The 19,729-nt window shown below is 33.6% G+C and overlaps 1 protein-coding gene across 5 annotated transcripts in view; it reads right to left on the bottom strand.

The window, feature by feature from the left end:
- Window positions 1–19,729, bottom strand: part of DIAPH3 (diaphanous related formin 3) — a 464,308-nt gene that overhangs the window by 161,834 nt on the left and 282,745 nt on the right. The window contains exons 23-24 of one of the 5 annotated variants that reach the window (XM_072617071.1): window positions 17,939–18,063; window positions 7,776–7,940 (exon numbers count right to left, since the gene is read on the bottom strand). In XM_072617071.1, the coding sequence (XP_072473172.1) occupies window positions 7,776–7,940; window positions 17,939–18,063 (290 nt within the window). Of the gene's footprint in view, window positions 1–7,775; window positions 7,941–17,573; window positions 18,064–19,729 lie in introns of those variants that run through there. The other 4 variants (XM_072617066.1, XM_072617067.1, XM_072617068.1 and 1 more) reach the window with 4 other exon arrangements.

Here is a 19,729-nt window from a genome sequence, read left to right as displayed (position 1 = left end):
CGGAGCCTTGTGTCCTCTTTGGCTCCTCACGTGCTAAGAGAGCTTTCAGGCTTCCCTGATCCTACTTAACTCTCCAGTCGCATAGTTTGCATCTAAATACCGTGCTGTTAGATAACAATAGTGTGCCCAGATCCGGGACAATCTCGAGGGCGGGGAGAGCTCTCTCCCATCACGTTTCTCACGGGAAGAGGCGGAAATACACGAGATAGCTCGGTTCACCTCGATTCCCAGCCGTTTCCTGGGGGGGTCTCGTGAGAGCTCTAAGATTTAGAAGTTCCCACCTTTACCCGCCCGAGACTGTCCACACGGAATTGAGCTTCCAACCCCAACAGTACTTAAGACAGATGATTTCTGTACTAGGTAGTCAGAGTCACCTCTGACTCCATAGCGCTATGTAACTGTTTTCTTTATAGGGAATTGATCAATTAATTAATTAAATCATAAAATGTATGCATTTAGCCATGTTGCCTTTTCTTAACAAAGTTTTCAGGTCAACAATCCTTGATTTCTCACTATCTCTCACCTCCTATATCCAGTGCTGTCAAGGCCAGTCAATTTTTACCTCTACAACATATGCTCCATATGACCCTTTTTCTCCTCTGAAAGAAACCGCTACTGGTCTGGCATAGACCATCATCAGCTCACATCTGGATCATTGCAACAGCCTGTGGGTGGGTCTGCCTGCTACATGCCTCTCCCCACTCCAATCTGTCCTTGATTCAGTTGCCAAAGTGATGTTCCTAATGCATAGGTCTGACCATGTCGCCCTCCTATTCAATAAACTCCAGCCGTTTCCTATTGTCCCCAGGATCATATACAAAATCGTCTGACATTTAAAACACTACATAATCTCGTTCTACCTTCAGCTTCCCCCTATACACACACACAACACACACAACACACACACACATATACCCTAATTGCTACATTTCCATTGTTCTTTCCACTCTTCTTATACCTTGCCAGTGGCCTCCATACTGACTCCAGTCAATTCCATAAACACTATTTCCTGGCTCCAATTATTTTCTAAGGCTGTCCCACAATCCTGGAATATTCTTCTTTACCTCTACTTTCTGGTTTCCAAGCTTCCTTCAAGTCTCAATTTAAAATAAATAAACAAATAAAAAATCCCACCTTCTACAAAAAGCCTCTCTTAATCATCCAATTCTAATGCCTTCCTGCTTTTAATTACTTCTGGTTTATCCCATACATAGCTTGTTTGTACATATTTGCTTGCCTATTGACTCTTCTACAATGTTGTGAACTCTTTGAGGGCAGAGATTATCTTTTGCCAGTATCCCCAGAACTTAGCATAATGGCAGCATATAATGGGTGCTTAATACCATTGATTGACTGACAAAGTAGGAGGTTAAAAAATGCTTATTATCTGATCTCTATAATCCATAGGAACATTGAATATAATCTTATGCTAAGAATGTTATACAGTCTGAAAGACTAATCTCCTTTTGCTCTAAAATGTATATACTTTATAGCAAATTTTACTAAAACTGGAGTATAGGAGCAAAATATGCTAGCACACTCATTAAAATATTAAAATTTGAAGCAATCTTCTTTCAAAGAAAATCCCTTTGTCTTCTCTCTTGGACTGAAGAACTGTTTGGGATTATTCTAGAGCAAATAAAAGTTCTAGATCTTTAAGTTATCCTTATTCCATGCCCAATATAAATTAACACAAATTCCAAGTTCCAGTATATTTTCAAACAAACGACATATCAGGCATTAGCTGTGTAATTATTGGAGCTAAGACTCTAACCCAAGTCTTTGTGTTTTGTATACAACACTCTTTCATTTTGCCAGTTGCCAAGTCTTGATGCTTCTACCTTTCAAACACCTCTCCCCTCTCTATCAATAGAGTTATTTCCCTAATTCAGGGCCTTATCATCTCCTCTAGACTATTGCAATAGCCTTTTGATTGAGCTTTCTGAGGCTAATCTTCCCATTCTCCAACCAGTCTTACATATAACTGCTAAACTGATAGTCCTTAAAGCACAGGCTTGACTCCACTGTTTAGCATTTAAAAATCTCCACAATTTGAATCTAATCACTTTTTTTCACATGTATTTTATATTACTCAGTATCCCAGAAAAAATGCCTATTTGTGGTCCCCAGTATGCGACACTCTATTTCCTATATCTATGCCTTTAGTGCAGACTATACACCTTCCTTGAAAGGTCTCCCTTTTCAAGGTCCTCTAGAATTTCTGAATTCCTTCAAGGCAGGGCTTGGGGAGTGTGCTTCCTACACCTTTTCCAGCCAGACTCAGGGGTATATGGGACAGGTGTTTGACACCTCTGCTACACATCTCAAAACTTCTAGTCATTACCTCTCCTCTCTTATAGTCCAAATTTTGATGAAAAGGTGAACTATCTCCATGGCAAAGTAACACCTATAGTTAGTGGTAAGCTTGATTCCTTTCTTTACCTTCTCCCAAAGACTGCCTTCAAATCACTCCCTTTAACCTCCAATCTTTGTTCACTATTAAAAATTTTATTTTATTCTTAACTTATGAGATACCAATGCCATAAGATAAAAAAAAAATATGCTTGCTGTAAGGTCAAGCAAACTAGAATATTTTGCTGTTTCTGTTTTACTAAAAATGACTCTGACTGAATAACAATGTGATTAAAGATCTGCACAACATAGATGGGCCTGCCCACCGATGGAAGCTTGATTAGGGGAGTGGTTTTGTAGGAGGGTTCGAAATACCATTTCTTTTTTTCTACAGAGGCACTCGGTCAGAGGGTCATGCCCTTTGGCTCTGAAAGTGTATGAATACTCTCAGGGTAAGGTTTTACTTTGGGGCTTACTGACTGAAAGTGTTTGTTTGGCCAGAGGATGAATCTGGGAAGCCGCTAAGAACTCTCCTCTCTCTCCCCCTTGCTTGGAAAACCCAGATGTTAGTGCTTCCCTATCTGGTAACCTTGGTCAGACAACTGGACCTGCCTGTTGAACTGCAATCCATGTATTGATTATGGTCAGACAGAGGGAGTCATGTCTATTGATCTTTGATTTCTCTGTATTTTCTCTGAAGGTCAGAGTGTTGACCTTCACCCCCCCCAACTAACTGAATGATACATGTGCTTCATTAAACTGATTGTTAACCCCTCAAAAGCTGCCTTTCCATTTATGAATGCAGATCTAAGAACCTGTGATAGCAGCCCTCCCCCACCCCCCAGCCCTGCCATGTTGGGGTGCTTACTGTTACACTTGTACACACCTACTGTGTATCACTTGCTATTTCTTTTAAATACAGATTTATTTTTTTCCCCAAAATAAACCCAGGAACTATATAAACAAAATTATTTTAAAAATTTATACAAATGAAATCAGATTTAAATAACTGAAGAAAAATTAACTGTTTATGGGTAGGGAGGGTCAATATACATACATACATATATACATATATATACATATATGTGTGTATATATATATATGTATACACATGTATGTATACGTATGTATGATGTGCCACTTTGGAGGAACTGAAAACTTACAGGTCCCCAGAGTATACCCTCTACTTGGCAAAGGACTCAAAAGGTAACTGGCTCGGAAAATGCCCAAAAAAGGGAAAAAAATAAGACTATATATAGAAGGCAACTTTCTTCATGAACAGGTATTTCCTTCCATCCTTTTGGATGAGGAAGAATAAAGCATACCATCAGAGGAAGACATAACAGTTAAGGCCTCTATGTTCAAAACCTCCAAAAAAAATATGCAATGGTCTCAAGCCATGGAAGAGCTCAAAATGGATTTTGAAAATCAAGTAAAAGAGGTAGAGGAAACATTGGGAAGAGAAATGAAAGCAATGCAAGAAAACCATGAAAAGCAAGTCAACAGCTTGCTAAAGGAGATCCAAAAAAATTCTGGAGAAAATAACACCTTGAAAAATAGACTAACCCAAATGGCGAAAGAGGTCCAAAAAGCCAATGAGGAGAAGAATGCTTTAAAAAGCAGAATTAGCCAAATGGAAAAAGAGGTTCAAAAGCTCACTGAAGAAAATAGTTCTTTCAAAATTAGAATGGAGCAGTTGGAAGCTAATGACTTTATGAGAAACCAAGAAATTACAAAACAAAACCAAAAGAATGAAAAAATAGAAGATACTGTGAAATACCTCATTGGAAAAACAACTGACCTGAAAAACAGATCCAGGAGAGACAATTTAAAAATTATGGGACTACATGAAAGCCATGATCAAAAAAAGGGCCTAGATATCATTTTTCATAAAATTATCAAGGAAAACTGTCCTGATATTCTAGAACCAGAGGGTAAAATAAATATTGAAAGAATCCACCAATCACCTCCTGAAAGAGATCTGAAAAGAAAAACTCCTAAGAATGTTGTAGCCAAATTCCAGAATTCACAGGAAAAGGAGAAAATACTGTAAGCAGCCAGAAAGAAACAATTCGAGTATTGTACAAATACAATCAGGATAACATAAGATCTAGCAGCTTCTACATTAAGGGATCAAAGGGCTTGGAATATGATATTCCAAAAGTCAAAGGAACTAGAATTAAAACCAAGAATCACCTATTCAGAAAAACTGAATATAATATTTCAAGGGAAAAAATGCTCATTCAATGAAATACAGAACTTTCAAGCATTCTTGATGAAAAGACCAGAGCAGACTTTCAAACACAAGAATCAAAAGAAGCATGGAAAGGTAAACAGGAAAGAGAAATTGTAAGGGCCTTACTAAAGTTGAACTGTTTACATTCCTATATGGAAAGATAACATTTGTAACTCTTGAAACTTTTCTCAGTATTTGGGTAGTTGGAGGGATTTTATACATATATACATATATATACATGTATGTATGTGTATATATGTATATATATATGTATGTGTGTATACATATATATATATACATGTATGTATGTGTATATATGTATATATATATGTATGTGTGTATACATATATATATATATATATATATGGAGAGAGAGAGAGAGAGAGAGAGAGAGAGAGAGAAGGCACAGGGTGAGTTGAATAGACAGGGATGATATCTAGAAAAATAAAATTAAGAGGTGAGAGAGGAATATATTGGGAGAAGAAAGGAAGAAGTGGAATGAGGCAAATTATCTCTCATGAAAGAGGCAAGAAAAAGCTTTTTCAATGGAGGGGAAAAGCAGGGAGGTGAGAGGGGAAAAAAGTGAAGCTTACTCTTATCACATTTGGCTTAAGAAGGAAATAACATGCACACTCAATTTGGTATGAAAATCTATCTTACACTGAGGGAAAGGAGGGGAGAAGGGAATAAGTGGGGTTTGGGGGGGATGATAGAAGGGAGGGCAAATGGGATGAGGGAGTAATTAGAAGTAAACACTTTTGGGGAGGGATAAGGTCAAAAGAGAGAATAGAATAAATGGGGGGCAGGATAGAATGGAGGGAAATATAATTAGTCTTTCACAACATGACTATTATGAAAGTCTTTTGCATAACTACACATGCATAGCCTATACTGAATGGCTTGCCTTCCCAGAGGGGATGGTTGGGGAGGGAGGAAGGGAAAGAAGTTGGAACTCAAAGTTTTAGGAACAAATGTTGAAAATTGTTTTTGCATGCAACTGGGAAATCAGAAATACAGGTAATGGGTTATAGAAGTCTATCTTGCCCTATAAGAAAAAAAGAGAAGATGGGGATAAGGGAAGGGAGTGGTATAATAGCAGGAAAGGAAGAGTGGGGAAAGGGGTAATCAGAATGCATGGTATTTTGGGGTGGAGGTAGGGAGAGAAAATTTGGAACTCAAAATCTTGTGGAAATGAATGTTGAAAACCAAAAATAAATCAATTAATTTAAAAAAAATTATTTTCCTTATGTCCAGGTCTAACCATGTCTCACCACTACTTAATCAACTCCAATAGCTCTTACTGCCTCTAATATCAAGTGTAAACTACTAGGTTTCAAAACTATTTAGAACTTTGCCTCAACTTATCTTTCCAGCCTTAGAGTATATTACTCCCAGCCTTCTACTGTTCCATCTAGTCAAAAGGGTGAACTACTTTCTATTCATCAATCAGAGCAGTGCATCTCTCATCTCTATACCTCACTGGCCATTATCCAAACCAGCAATGTACACATTCCTAACTTCTGCTTCAAAGAATCCCCCTGCTTTCAAGATGCAGTACAAACACTGCATTCTATGTGAAACTTTTCCAGATCTCTTTAACTGTTAGTATCCTTTCTCTTAAGTATTATATGAAATTACTTTTTATATATTATTTTATATTTATTGAATACATCTCTATATATTTATAGACACATACACGTGCATATACATGTGTGAATGTATACATACACGTATCTATCTCAATATTACATACACTCTTGTTGTCTCTCCTGTTAGAATATAAGTTGAATGTTTCATTTACTATATCAACATCCCTAGCACTTAGCATAATGTGTAGCACATAGTAGGAGCTTAATAAATACTTGTTGATTAACTTCTCTGGGCCTGTTTATTCATCTAAAAATATGTCTTAAGATTCCAAGTACAAACATAAATGCTAAATGTACAAATCATTTAGTCATGATTCTAACATTCTAAATTAAATTGCTAGTTTTCAGTAAATTTTAAGAAGGCCAAGCATGAATATGAGATTTTCTGTAATTTTCTACAATTCTCTGTGAAAACAATTTCAATATAACAAGAACATGTCAAAAAACATTTTTCATAAAGTCAACAGTTTCTCCACAATACACCAAGTTTGCAATTCCCATCTATTGGGTCATTTCCTTCAAGTGATGTATCTGGCAACAAAACTCTAACATCAATTTAGACAGTTACTTCGAAGTTGCAGAGAAAGATATCCTGCAAAATTGGTGTCTTGAGGGCAACTTGTCTTTGTTTTTCAGTAGTTTTATTCATTTGCTAGTTTAGATATGTTATTATTTCAAGGGTCAGATAAGAGTCTCTTCAACTGCAATCCATATAAACTTGAGTGTCAAGTAGCCTGAGTCAAAATATTCACCACAAGATAAAGCTATCTCTATACAGATTCCACTAAATTTGTAACGTGCAGTTTATTTTCCAACTAAAGTCTTCTTCCTTCTCCCAAACATTCCTTAAAAGAAAAAGATAATTCATTATTAAAAATAATAAAACTTTCTTTTAGTTGTGGAACACTTTTACCTGCATCCCTAAGGAGTCAAAAATACTCTCATTTTAATATGTTGGTTTTGCATCTTATCAGCTAACGCTTTTCAGAAGATCTTTTGTAATCCTTAAATGAAAGTATTCTACATCAAAGAGAGACCTCCCTCTCTAAAAAGCCAAAGGAAACCCTAGGCATTTAAAATCTATTTCAAGGTGAATCCCAGGTAGCTTGTTGTAAAAAGCATTAAGAAAAAAATAGGGAGGAGGATTCATAAGAGCTATACTTAGTTTAGTAAAATATACCTCAAAAATACAAACTTATCTTGAGTATAAAGAAATAAACTCATAGATGAAATTTTGTTACAAAAGTGCTCTGTAATCAGTCAGGAGGAGTCCTTTATGAACATGTATAAAGAATTTCAGGTTTCAACTTATTTTCAATCAAAACTTCTGATAACAGTTTAACATGGGAGACAAAAGTACAAGGATATAATAGATATACATTGTACACAGATTTAGAATCTAGAAATTAAAAAACTAAGTTCTTACCGCTAGACAGAATACAAAACTACGGATGAAGCAACTGAATAAATCAAAGAAGTATTAAGATGTTACAAGAAAGAAATCATTATTTTAAAAGATCAAAGTAGATTTACTTTACCATGAACATAACTCTGAAGTTATTTAAATCAGTAAAAACTTCCTCCACAGACACCTTCTTCATGTCAATAGCGTAGTAGTCCATTATGCTCTGGTACAGTTTTTCCATGTTTTCATGCATTCTTGAAATTTTTTGGAATTGTTCTTTTGCAGAGATCACAAAACTGTATGCTACAGTTAAGGTAGTAGGGATATAGAAAATTAGTGGTCTAATAAACACATCTCTTTTTCAATAATTTACTGCCCTTACAACATTAACCTATCATCTCTATTATTAACCACTTTCAAAAGACAGTAAAATGATTGTCAGTGTAATTTTAAAATTATTTACATAAATTCTGGTTTGATGAAATCTAAACTGATTCAACAGTTTTGAGATGAGAATTTTAAAAGTCCAAATTTCTTTCCCTTTTTCTTTATAAATATATGTAAACTTTATGCAAAAAATAACCTATACTTTTAACTTTGCAGGTCAATTTTAGGTCATATCTCATTTGACTGCGATAACACTGAAAGAAAACTTTATCATCTCTACTTTAAAGATGAAGAAAATGAAGATAAAGGAGCTTAAATTATTGGAATAACAAAAAATAATTTGCTAGTTGGGACACCAAGGCAAGAAAGCTACATATTCTGACTGCCAATGGATTTGAGGAGGAATTAAGGGAAGAAATGTGGGACTAGAAACAGAGTCTCAAAATTTAATGCGTTTTGTTATTTAAATGAAAACATATGGAATATTATGTAGCTTATGAAGGCTGATCCTTTTCTATCTCCCCGTTCTTGAAAGGAAGAATATGAAGGAAAATAGTTCATTTCCCAAGTAACTTCTCTAGAAACAAGCCAAGAAAAATATTGAGCTCCAAATTATTCCCAACATACTCAGGTAGAAGCAAGTCAAGTGGATGAGTCATTGAATGCAATAATCAAAATGATTTGGTACTACTTAAAAATTAGAGAGCATCAATAGAAAACTGAATAAATCAAAGAAACATTATTTTACAAGAAATAATTATTTTAAAAGATCAAAGTAGATTTACTTTACCATGAACATAACTCTGAAGTTATTTAAATCAGCAAAAAATTCCAAAAAAAAAAAAAATACACAACAAGGAGAAGAAAAGAACCATACTGATAAAGTGCTTGATAAACCCAAAGATGTCAGCTGTTGAGGTAAGGACTCATTATTTAACAAAAATTAATGCAAAAACACAAAAATAATCTGTAAGAAGCTAGGGATAAGACCAGAATCTTACACCATATACTATGATAAGTTCCAAATGGATACATTTCTTAGATGTAAAGAAAGATATTATAAGCAAATTAGCAATTTTAAGCATATTAAGGCAATTAAAGCTTAAAACTGCAGGAAGACCTTTAGGACACCATGTACAGAGAACCGATTCAAATTTGTAACAGTAAGAGGCAATCCCCAATTCATAAATTGTCAAAAGACGTGAATAGGCAATTCTCTAAGGAAGAAATCTAAACTATCATTATCCACATGAAACAATGTTCCAAATCAAATCATTCAAAAAGATAAATTAGGAAGAGAGACAATCCTGCAAAAATACACTCATTAAATCCGAATGTTAACAAAAAGGGAAACAAAAACAAAAATAAGAACATTAATGTGCTGTTGGTAGAACTATTAATTGGTTCAGCCATTCTGGAAATCAATTTAGAAATATGCACAGTTATTAAATTGCAGACCAACAATACTACTACTAGGCTTATACCGCAAAGAAATATGAAAAGAGATCAATCATAACAAAATACTGAGGGTCACTTTTTTTTTTAATGGTGGCTAATAACTGAAAACTAAGGAGACAGTCCCTCAACTAGAGAATGGTTGAACAAATTAAGATATAAAGACAATGGCATGAGAAATGTTATAAGAAATTATGAAAGGGATGATTGCAGAGAACACTGGGAAGAGTTGTATGAACTGATACAGAATGAAGCAAGCAGAAATGGAAATTTAAACAAAAACAATATTGTAAAGACAAAAATTTGGATTTAAAAACTGATCAATGCAATGAATAACCAGAATTCCAGAAGACCAATGAAGAAGCATATGCTGTATATCTCCTGAGAGACAGGTGATAGACCTGAGGTGTAGGGATAGCTAGACAAACAAATGAACAATAATTTTTTTACTTTGTTACAAGGATTCTGATTTCCTTTTTTAAAAAAAATAAAATCTTATTTGGAGAGAGAAAATAGATTTTTTATTAAAAAAATTAATTTAATAAAATAACAGATTTGAAAACAGAAGAAAAAAATCTTAAGAACTGCCTTACTTGAAAGATCATTACATCATATGGATTTAATTATAAGTCCATCTTATGCTATGTTAAAGCATAGTGGTTATTTATCGCTCATCTGCTGTACAAAACATATTTTACATGTGAAAGTTAAAAAGTTCATGGTTACAAAGTATATGTATATAAAGTACAACGTAGATGTCTTTAATCAAAGAGTTACTGAGTTGAGTATAAATAAAAGAAATAATATTTCACAGCTCTGATCAAAAGACTGAGGTATATTCTCACCAGTCATGAATATAGTCGTAGCAAGGGTCACCTATATGGACAATGTAAGAGATAGAGACTGTAAAAAAAAAAAAAAAAGTCACGAAATGGCAGCTTCCTGATGAAACAAGAAAAAAGTTTAGACTTGGGGGAAAAGAAGTCTTATTTCATAAGGTAGAACTCCTTCCCCATTTGGAGATCTGCTGACCTGATTTAATTTCAGTTAATCTATTTTGATTTTTCAGCTACTAGATTTAAAGTCATGTTCTGTTATAATAAAAGAACAGTTTCAGATTTGACATCTTAAGCATCTAAGAAACATGCTTGTGAAGTTAAATTAATAAATAAGACTACTTTTGCATGTCCTCAACCTCAATAGAATTGTGCCTGCAAACAGCAAGAACTGTAGGGCTAATATGATCCAATCATCCAACACAACTAGCTTTGTCTGTGGTAAGTTCTATATACATCTTGTTCAAAACCATTTTCTTTAAGTCTTGAGGTTGGAGTAGAAGGGGGGGTGGGAGGTATAGAGGCATGGGAGTGAGGACAGGGAAGAAGAGTAGTGCTGGGCTAGAATGCTTCAGGCACCATTAACAAATCTCAGTATCTGATGAATTGTTCTTTGAATCAAAGTACTGCTTAGTATTAACTATATAGTTGATGCTGTGGGAGATAACTAAGACAAAGTACCAATTCCGAAGGAGATGACAATCTAGGTAAGCTACATAAAGCTAAAACAGAACACAAGGTAAGAAAAGACAAATGAAGTGTTATGGAAATAGATTCTTTTTTAATGAATGGGATGATTAGTGTGGGTTAGAATAATTGGTGGAAGAGGCAGGCCATGGAACTGGCTTTCAATAAGTTAATGTTTGAAACATCAGATAAGTATGAGAAATACCTCTGAAAGACTGTATTGAAACATTATAACATGAATATCTTGTCAAAAATACCAGAGAAAACATGTTGCTTGAACACTAAACACTAGACTTCCATTTAACATAAAACTCTCCAACAATAACTGCTGAAGGTTTAACTCCTCAAGACATATGTTAGAATTCATACTGATAATTTCTACAGTGCCATAATACATTTTATTGTGAATATTCACAAAGGAAACATTCAAAATTTATGAAGTACCTATAGATAATTAGATGTATAATTGAAAACTACATGATACAGCCATTTCCTGTTCTTTAAAAATTCTTTAACATATATAAATAAAAATGCAATTTTTAATTTAATTGATTTGCCTCATTTCATGTACTGTGTCATTTCAGGAGAAACTTAAGGCTAGGTAAAGAATTAACAACTTTAAATACCTTGGATACAATAACTATTTGTCTTAATATCTAATTTTAAAAGAGAAAAAAATCTCATCACATTAAGGAGTCAAATGCATGTATTAAATCCCTCCTTCTCTAGAAATACACAAGTCCTATCATGGCTTAAATAGCTTTTAAAGAAAACAGACAAGTATCTATTTCTTGATGTTTATAACAGGCAACTTTACTTCTTTCACACATTTCTGACAAAAAAAGCAAAAGTAGATTAAGTTTTAGAAAACCAATTTAATATGAATATGACAGTCATACAGTATTGAGAACCACTGTGAACAAATGGAAAATTTTTTGAGACAAAGTGAATTGCTAATCCATTTTGATATGGGATTCTAATGCCAAATGTCAAAAAAGGTAAATATTTTCAGTCTGTTGATCCCTTTTTTTGTTGTTTCTTATTTTAAAGGCATTTGGGAAACTGAACATTTGTTTTAAACTTACTGATTTTTTTTAAAAAATCTGACCTAATCAATTAAAAATAAGACAATGGCATATTGGGATATAATGTTTTTAAAGTGCTATATAACAATAGATATTTGATTACCTACAAATACACTAAGGACAACGAAATTAAGCACGAGTTTAGAGTGTGGAACAAAAAAATTAATTATCCCCAAATTGAACTACTGAAGATCTTGTGAGAATGTTTTTACAGGGAAACACCATTTCTTTCATTCTCATTTCATTATGAAAAAACATAAGCCAAAAAACGGACCAGTCAGAATAATAGCATACCAGATGTCTCAAGGAGCTATAGTATTGAACTTTATTTAAAACCATGACCTTGATGCAAAACTGTCTAAAAGGGGAAAGAGGAGTTATTAAAAAATTCTGAACCTATAGAGTGTTCAAAAAATACTTAGAAGTTGTGGCCTCAAAATTCAACAGTGTACATTTAGGCAGTCAGCAACCTCAATGTAATGTATTGACTTTATAATTAATGAAGCTAAAATACATGGTTTAATTCACAAATTTGCAGCCAAAACTAAATTTTCCTTTTCCTCTAGTTGATGATCTGTGAAGACTATTAGAACAAGAAATGGGCTAGAAGAACTGCCTGGTTCTAGCTGACATTATTTTGAAACTAAGATTGGCATCTAGTTTCATAAATGGCATTATTGTGATGAGACAAATCTTTTGAACTGTAACTAGATTTTTCACACTATATACCAAAATGTAGTTCAACCAGTTGGTTCCTTCAACTTACCAATGCTCCTTTTCTCTTATTATAAGAAATTCCATCAGAAAAAATACTTCAAATTAATTTTAGGTAAGCAATACAAATTTATTATTTATTGTAATAGTTTATTTCTTACTAAATAAGAAATCAGTAGTCATTATTGATATTCTTTTCTTTTTAAAAGTAAGTTAAGACACATATCTTACCTTTTTGTTCCACAAAATAACAGTATACCTTATCAGTTGTGCAAAAATAAAAATTGTGTAAATTGAACCAAATTTTAAATATATTAAGGGGATTTGACAGGAACCTATAGTTTTTTTTTTATTCTAAAGTAAATAATGCTTACTCAATTTAGAGAGCAGTTCACCTCTTTAGTCCCAAATCGTCCATCTCACACATCCAAATGCTTTCAGAATATTTCTACTTGAATGTTGTTTCATCATTTAAAGTTCACCGTGGTTAAATTAAACTCATAATCTCCTACTTGGTACCTTACTTAATTTTACAAATCCTCTCTTTTATCATGAAGGAGGAGTTCACAGTGATCACTCCCTACCTTGAACTCATACCACTCATTCTCTATAGTATTAATTTGGATTAGTAACATTCTCTGAATCAATGTCTTGTATTGATTAATTTCTCATATAATTAAGACTCTACTGTGCTACTGCTCTGTAAAGTCTTTGAGAGTAGGGGTTACACCTTCTCATCACGCAAGAAAGTTTATCTTTTTTTTCATATTAGTATCTCCAGTACACAGAATGCCACCTTTTGGAATGTTTATTAAACGTTAATTCAATTAGGCTTTTTTTCCTTTCTTAGACTATTTCTTAAATACTTAAACATTTTTAGTGGAATTTAATTATCAACAAACACATACATTCATTACATAAAGTACAGGAAAGGGAACTGTACGAAAAACTGAACACATCTACAAATAGTTTTCCAACTATATATGCATGTATACACACATATACACACATATACATATACACACATAAAGGTATGAATGAAATAAAGTAGTAAAACAAAAGTATTCTGTGTATCCTTCTATATCTTTTTGGTTTTGGCTGTACAATTAAAATTTCAGTGACGCTATTTTTCAGGAGGCATTTATCATCATCATCAAATAACCTTCCCCCACACCACCTCTCCAGCATGCCTCTCTACAGAAAAAGAGCTGCAGGAAACAACAATAAAATCCACCAGCCATGGACATGAATGCCTCGTCATTCTACACCTCTTAAAAAAAGGAACTGGTATTTTTATGTACTTTCTTCTACCTTAGAACAAAAGCGTATCATTTGTATGAGGATAAAGGATGGCGCCATGATTTTACTGGCAAAAGAAACTCCCCAATGTAAGCCTTCCCTCTAAATGTAGAGGTCTGGACATTCTCTGTAACTTGAAGCATTCAGAATATGAGAAGGTTCACATAGCCAGATATGTCAGAAGAACCTTAAGACTCTGGTTTTGAAGGATCACTTTCCACTATATCACACTGTTATCTCATTATCATTTATCTGCTAAAAAATAGCTACATATAAGATATTAGTTCCAGAATATGAGCCATTTTTTCCTTTTCTGAAGAAGGTACTATTATTATAATTAACTTCATTTCAGTGATGGGGAAGAGCTTGAGACATAAAGATAATAAGCACTTCAATCATAGCTATTAAGTTGGATTCACAACCAAGTTAAGGCCAGGAGGGCTTGAGTTCAAGTACCACCTCTGATACAAACTAACTTTATGACATTGGCCAAGTCACTTAACCTTAAAGTATTTTAGGCAGTTCTCTAATGCTTTATGTTGCTGAGATGTGCACCTACAATGGTAGAGAGACATTTGTATGTCAATAAAACCATAGCACCTTCTATATCTATCAAACTTCTATATCTATTTCATTCATTCCTTCTATATCTATTAAGCTAGACACAAAACTAGGCCTTTGGTTCTAGTCAAGGAATGGAAACAGTCAAAAAGAACTACTACCTTTTTTTTTGACATGGAAAGTGTAGCGTTACTATTAAGGAAAAGAAAAATTTCAACTGCAATGTAAAACTCTTCAAGGTTTTGGCGAAGAAAATAAATGGAAAGTTCAAACCAGGGACAGAAAATATGGCTTAGATGTCAAAATATGGACATTGTAGAAATGGTGTAGGATTTTTTTTTATGACTGGCAAATATAGGAGCATTTCTCCCTTCTCTACTTTCTAATACAAAATAATTTTGTGAAACTACTGTATGCCTTACAAAGAAGATGGACACAAATGCCAAATACTTCTCACATACTAGAGTTTTGCCCACAAATATTTAATGGCAAATTGTTTTGATCATATCTCTTAATAAGATTAACATGACACAGTTATACAAATATCATTATAGAATACAACATATGATAAAAAAAAAAACTCTCTAAGCTGATATAATGCAACAATTCCAGATCAGAGTCTAGAGATTTTGGGGGGTGAGGGGTGAGAGAGAAGGGAGTTAAATTAATAGTTCCTTTGGGGGGAGGGAAAGTACTGTAAAACAAATATGATGCTAGAAAGTTAAAAATAATAACTAAAGAAATTTTATACAAAAACTAAATTCCAAAGTGGAAAATATCTTCATGTCAAAATTTTAAATTATTTCTCCAAAATATGATTTCTAAGTGGGATCTTTATTAGTTCTCTAGAAAAAAATCAATTAAAACTACATACAAATTCAAGAAACTGTTGTAATCTTACCACAATAATGATATAAACTATTACCTTGATAATTCTATCAACACATTCTTTCTCTAATCACATATTTGGCATATACTATACTTAACAAAATACCCAAACTTAAACACTAACAGAAAGTATGAGAGTTAACTATCGAAACTTTGACTAAATATGTTTATTTAATGTATTTTTTATGCCCCCCTAATTCCTTCATTTACAAGATCTAAGAAAATCATGCAATTTGCCATTCTGGTATGATCTACACAAATGCATTTAATATTCTAAGTCTCACTTTTTTGCCATTCCAAAAGTAAACAAGGCTTTTCTGTAAATACAGATTTAATTGCTTTTAGACTAGTTTGCCTAACAAAGATGAACAGCAAACTAGAGCAATCTAAAGTCTGCAAAGAATATTTATGATTATAAGCTTTGTCAATATGAAAGTGCACCAACTGCTCACATATCTGACTTCCAAAAGATACAAGAATGCTAATCAGTTCATTAGAGGCTTCTAGGTTGGGATATTTAGCAACAGGATGTAGTCGCTTGCTTGTCCATGAAGTATAATTATACACAGAATTAAAAATTGTTTCCAACAAAGCATTATCCTTCCCGTTCTGATTGCATGCTGGTTGCTTTGTATGAGTTTCATGCCTTTCAAGACGTTAACATCATTCAAAGCTTCCCACGTCATATTAATATAAGTATGGATAGGCTCAGACTTCATTATGCCAAGTAGGCTTCACTAACCTTTACATCAAACTTCCTCTGCTAAGCAATTTATTACAGCTTCTGTTTTCCTGAAATTGGGGCTTTTTAATTAATGCACTCACAGAGCATTACGAAAAGCCACATGCAAGTCTACCGTTTGTAAATTGCTGCCTGCCCACAGGGAGAAATAACAGGTGAATATAACTACTTCAGATGGCTGTAGTTAATGATTAAAATAATAGCTAAATGTTTTAGATGAATATTTAAGCACGATAATACAATTCAAATGAAAATCATTAATGACATTGTGCTGGCATGTCTGTAACCTTGCCCTAATACCAAATAAAGTGAAAACAGCATAAAGAATGTATAACTTATGAAACATCAATATGCAATATAAAAATATCTTTTGCAGAATTTTGTAAATTTTTAAAATGTAGAACTTTGATATCTTTAGTCAAAAAACAAACTATTGTGACAACATGCTTACAATTTTGTCATAGTAAGGTAACCCTATCTCATGAACCTAGAGCAGAGAAGATGCTGTTGAAAAAAATATATTCAATAGATTTTAGTATTTTTGGAATACATTTCTATAATATTGTGGGAAAGGGCTGGTGAAGAAGATGAAACAAAACTTATTCACAATTAAAATGACTAACCACATTCTGATTTTATAACTCGTTGGAAGTTGTGGGTAGAGAGCTGAGGAGAAAAATTATGCATTTCTTTTCAACTGCTTCAGTTTAAAAAAAGGTATAAAAATATCTGTTTATAAAAGTTCAATTTCTAAAGAACACTTTCATAAGGAATTCAGAAGTACATATGGAATTTTAATATTATAAAGAAATAATACCCTATTATAGCATAAAAGGTAATATATCAGTACATTTTCACAGCACTCCTTACAAAGTAACCCGATATTAGTTTCCGAATTAGTTTAATACTTTACCACTTTACCATATTAATATACATAGTACGTGATAACAAAGAAAAACTTAACTGGAAAGAGCTCTTCAACACAGAGAAAGAATGTAAGCCTATACAATGAAGTTTTTTTTAATTTTGTTCAATTGGATTTTTAGAAGTCCCACTTGGGGGATTAAAAATGCTTGTCAAAGTAGAAATTTTGATGGAATCCACTGACAGAATTGAAAATTGAAAAGCATTTATGAAGAAATATAATTTGAATTTTCTCAAGAATAAGAAGAGATTTATAATATCTTGATCCTAACTCATATCATCAAGAGGACATATAAAGCCCTATGGCTTTTTTTTAATTCCTAAAATATTCCAACAGTACAGTAAATCATACCATGTTTTTCTATTCATACTGAATAAACGTGATTTGAATGTTATTTTAATTCACATCAGTATTCAAGGCCAAGAGAGAAAGAAAGGATACATTAATGGGTAAAAACTGAGAGTATTTCCCAAGCCATTCCAAGGAAGTAAAGATATCATGAGACATAAATCAGCATATTGTACTTGGAAGGTAAAGTTGTATTGTATTGGTTTTGAATGTTTAATCAATTACTTTATGGTAATGGAAAGGTGAAAACTTACAAAATAAGAATGATGAAATTTGCATACAGGTCATGCAAATAAATCTGAAACATTAAATAAGTCTTCAGACTAGTTGACTGATGTCTTTTAAGTTATGTAACTGTCAAAAGGATATGGACATCTTTGTTAGAAACTTGTCATGCTTGTCCTCAGGGGAAGGAAAGGAATCCAAATCCTTCTCAAGCTGCTGAAGTTGCCTTCCCATCTGTTTCAAATTCTTCTCCAGGTTTTCTGCAGAGACTAAAATATGGTATATTAAAGATCTCAACATCACGGAAATTACATTAGCTAAAAAGTACAATGTTCTAGAGGCTACAGTATGTGTAAAAACAGTTCTGGTAAAATAAGAATGTGTATATGTAGCTACACATATAGTAATACAGGAAAAATGATAAAGGTTATTGAAGATTAATCATTTAATTCTAAGATCCATAAGAGTGTATAGTTTCATGTAACAATCCCCTTTAATAATGTTTAGAAGGAATTTAGGAAATACTGACACGAAAATTGTTATACTTCAAATACTGTTATGTTTAAAGGAGAAAAAAAAAATTTTCCAAACTAATCAGAGTAGAAAAGAAAATGCTATCATCAGTAGAGATGATGGTCTCATAGTATTGTTATTCTTATTTCTTTCAAATCTTTAATCTCCCTCTATCTATTGAACCCTTCCTTGGTATTTACAAAAGTAACAAAGTCTTCCCCATCGTTAAAAAAATCCTTATTAAAGTTGAATATCCTCAAACTGTCCTATTTGTTGCCTCCCTTTCTTAGACACATCTTCAAAAGTCACCTGTCCTCACTGCCTCAATTCCATCTTCTTTCACTCACTTTTCAATCACTTTTGGAACCTGGCTTCTCACATTCTTACTCAATGGAAGCTGCTTGCTCTAGTCGGTCACCAAACACATACTAAGCATTTGCTTTGTGATAAGCACTGTGTTAAGTGTTGGGAATACAAAGAAAGACAAAAATAGAGTCTCTGTCTACATTCTAATGGGGGAGCAAAGAAGCTCATTCCTGCAAGAAAGGTAATAGCAGTGGGGGGAAGCAGACAGAGAATGGGAAGGACCTCCTGCAATGATGGGATTTGGGTTGAGTCTTGAAGGTAGTCAAGTCAACCAGTAGATATGAGAGAGAGTACTATAAGCATGGGGGCCACAAACGAGCAAAGTTCAGAAAGGCTGAAAAGACAGGAAGTAGCAAATTGGTGAAGGGCTTTGACAGCCCAAAAGAGAAGTTTCTATTGGATCTTGGAGGCATTAAGGAGCCACTGGATTTTACTGAGTAGCATCGATATCACATTTTAAGAAAACCACGTTGGCAGTTATGTGAAGGATGGATTACTATGGGAAGAGATGTCAGGTAGGGGACCATCCAGAAGGCTACTGCAATTGCCTAGGCATACGCTAAAGAGCTGATAGTTGTGTCAGTACAGAGAAGGTATGAGATATAGTTAACATAGGAAAGATAGAATTTAGCTGTAAACTGGATATATGGAGTAAATGTGAGTGATATAAAGGATAGTAACAAAATTGTGAGTGAGCCTGGGTGACAGGGAAGATAGTGGTACCCTACACATTAAAGGGGAAGTTTGGAAACTCGGAGGAAAGATAATGAGTCCTGTTTCGGACACTTTCAATTTGAAATGCTTACAGAATGTCTCCACCAGATTTTCCAAAAGGTGAGTGGGAAATGTTAAGATTGGATCACAGAAGAATGAACAAGGGAGACTGATAAGGAGTAAGCAAACTAGTAGTGGGAAAATTAAGAGAGATTTAGTGTCATGAAAACTTACAGACGGGAGAGTATTCAGGATAAGAGGATGGTGAACTATATTAAAGGCTGAAAAAAGGTCAAGAAGAATGAGGACTGAGATAAAAAAAAAATCATAAGATTTGTGAAT

The sequence above is a fragment of the Notamacropus eugenii genome, chromosome 6 (genome assembly GCF_028372415.1).
Source record: "Notamacropus eugenii isolate mMacEug1 chromosome 6, mMacEug1.pri_v2, whole genome shotgun sequence".
Taxonomy (NCBI): domain Eukaryota; kingdom Metazoa; phylum Chordata; class Mammalia; order Diprotodontia; family Macropodidae; genus Notamacropus; species Notamacropus eugenii.
This window is presented reverse-complemented; position numbering and strand designations above follow the sequence as displayed.